Source organism: Plasmodium cynomolgi, chromosome 5 (genome assembly GCF_000321355.1).
Source record: "Plasmodium cynomolgi strain B DNA, chromosome 5, whole genome shotgun sequence".
Classification (NCBI taxonomy): Eukaryota; Apicomplexa; class Aconoidasida; order Haemosporida; family Plasmodiidae; genus Plasmodium; species Plasmodium cynomolgi.
Window position 1 is genome coordinate 716,463 of NC_020398.1, and position 1,402 is coordinate 717,864.

The 1,402-nt window shown below is 48.0% G+C and overlaps 1 protein-coding gene across 1 annotated transcript in view; it reads left to right on the plus strand.

The window, feature by feature from the left end:
* The window catches only part of PCYB_052630 (eukaryotic translation initiation factor 3 subunit 4), a gene marked incomplete at its 5' end in the record, with an annotated part of 1,521 nt that extends 179 nt beyond the window's left edge, over positions 1-1,342 (plus strand). The window contains 5 exons of the mRNA XM_004221144.1: positions 27-160; positions 266-358; positions 576-749; positions 853-918; positions 1,097-1,342. Coding sequence (XP_004221192.1) covers positions 27-160; positions 266-358; positions 576-749; positions 853-918; positions 1,097-1,225 — 596 coding nt within the window. The remainder of the gene's footprint in view (positions 1-26; positions 161-265; positions 359-575; positions 750-852; positions 919-1,096) is intronic.
* Between the last annotated feature and the right edge of the window lie 60 nt (positions 1,343-1,402).

Consider the following 1,402-nt stretch of genomic DNA (forward strand, 5'->3'; position numbering starts at 1 on the left):
TTTTTTTTTTTTTCCCTTTTTTGCAGAAAAAAAGTGGGAAGACATAGATGCAGATGACGACCTGGAGAATAACAAAAAGTTGTCCTATTTCACTAACTACGAAAATGGGATCAAGGTCGTCACCAAGTATTCGGAGAATCTGAAGAAGCAAACGGTGAAGGTGAGACACCCGCCCTGCTCAATGCCAGTCAATTGCATGCATACCCTTGAACCAATCCTGCCATGTGCCCTTCATTTTTACCCTTCCTACTGTACTCTCCGATAGGTCACCAAGAAAATAAAAGAAGTGGTCATCAAAAAAAAACTCAACAAGGAAATTAACAACAGACTCAACTTAAAAAATTTTAACATCGACACTGTAAGGAGGAATGCCTCACGCGCTATGCTCGGAGAGGAGTGGAGTGGAGTGCCAAGTGGAGTGCCAAGTGGACTACTCATTCCTCTGCTTGACGTGACAGCACACCGCTTGCGCAGAGATACATACTTCTCACGCGGAGATGCATACTTCTCACGCGGAGATACCTACCCCTCACGCAGAGACTCATCGCCCCCCCCTGCCTGTCCCCACACCGCAGTGCAGCTCCGTCATAGTCGAACCGACGGACGTTGTTAACATCGAAGTGCCCAAGAATAACCTCCTGGACTTCCTCAAAGGAACAGAGTACGACTATCTATTCACGGAGCAAGCCGACAAGACTGCCAAGGACTTGAAGAACAGATTCAAAATATTCAAGGATGAAGATGTGGAGGTACTCGCGCTGGCAAGGTGGTGCAAGGAGTGCCCACTCGGTTGCTCCCTTTTAGGGCACCCCCTTCATTGTCTCCCCTCCTCCTTCCACTTCCCCCTTGCAGGAAGTTAAACCGGAGGACCCGAACAAATTGGCCGCCAAGAGAGACGTGCTGTTCTATCGATCACACGTAAGTTCCCTTGTCCCATTTTTGTGCACGTCGAGGGAGAGAGGCTCCTCCAGCGTTCCGACTCATCGGTGTTACGAAAGGGAGGACACACATGTACAGTTCCGTTTTTCTGACCCATTTGATGAACCCACCACTACATTTTTTTTTTTTTTTTTTTTTCTTCTTTTCCCCCCCGAAGGACACCCAAAACAAGGAGTGCACCGTTCGTGTGACGAACTTAAGCGAGGAAGTCAACGAAAGCGAGTTGTCCAATCTGTTTGGAAGAGTTGGCCAAATATCGAGGATGTTCCTGGCCAAGCACAAGTAAGGAGCGGAAGCGGAAGCGGAAGTGGAAGCAGAAGTGGAAGCGGAAGTGGAAGCAGAAGTGGAAGCGGAAGTGGAAGCAGACGTGGATATGCACGTGGACATGCGCATGCACATGCGCGTCTGTTTACTACGCAGAGGAACATGGCCAATTTCACTTTTTTTTTTTTTTTTTTTTTTT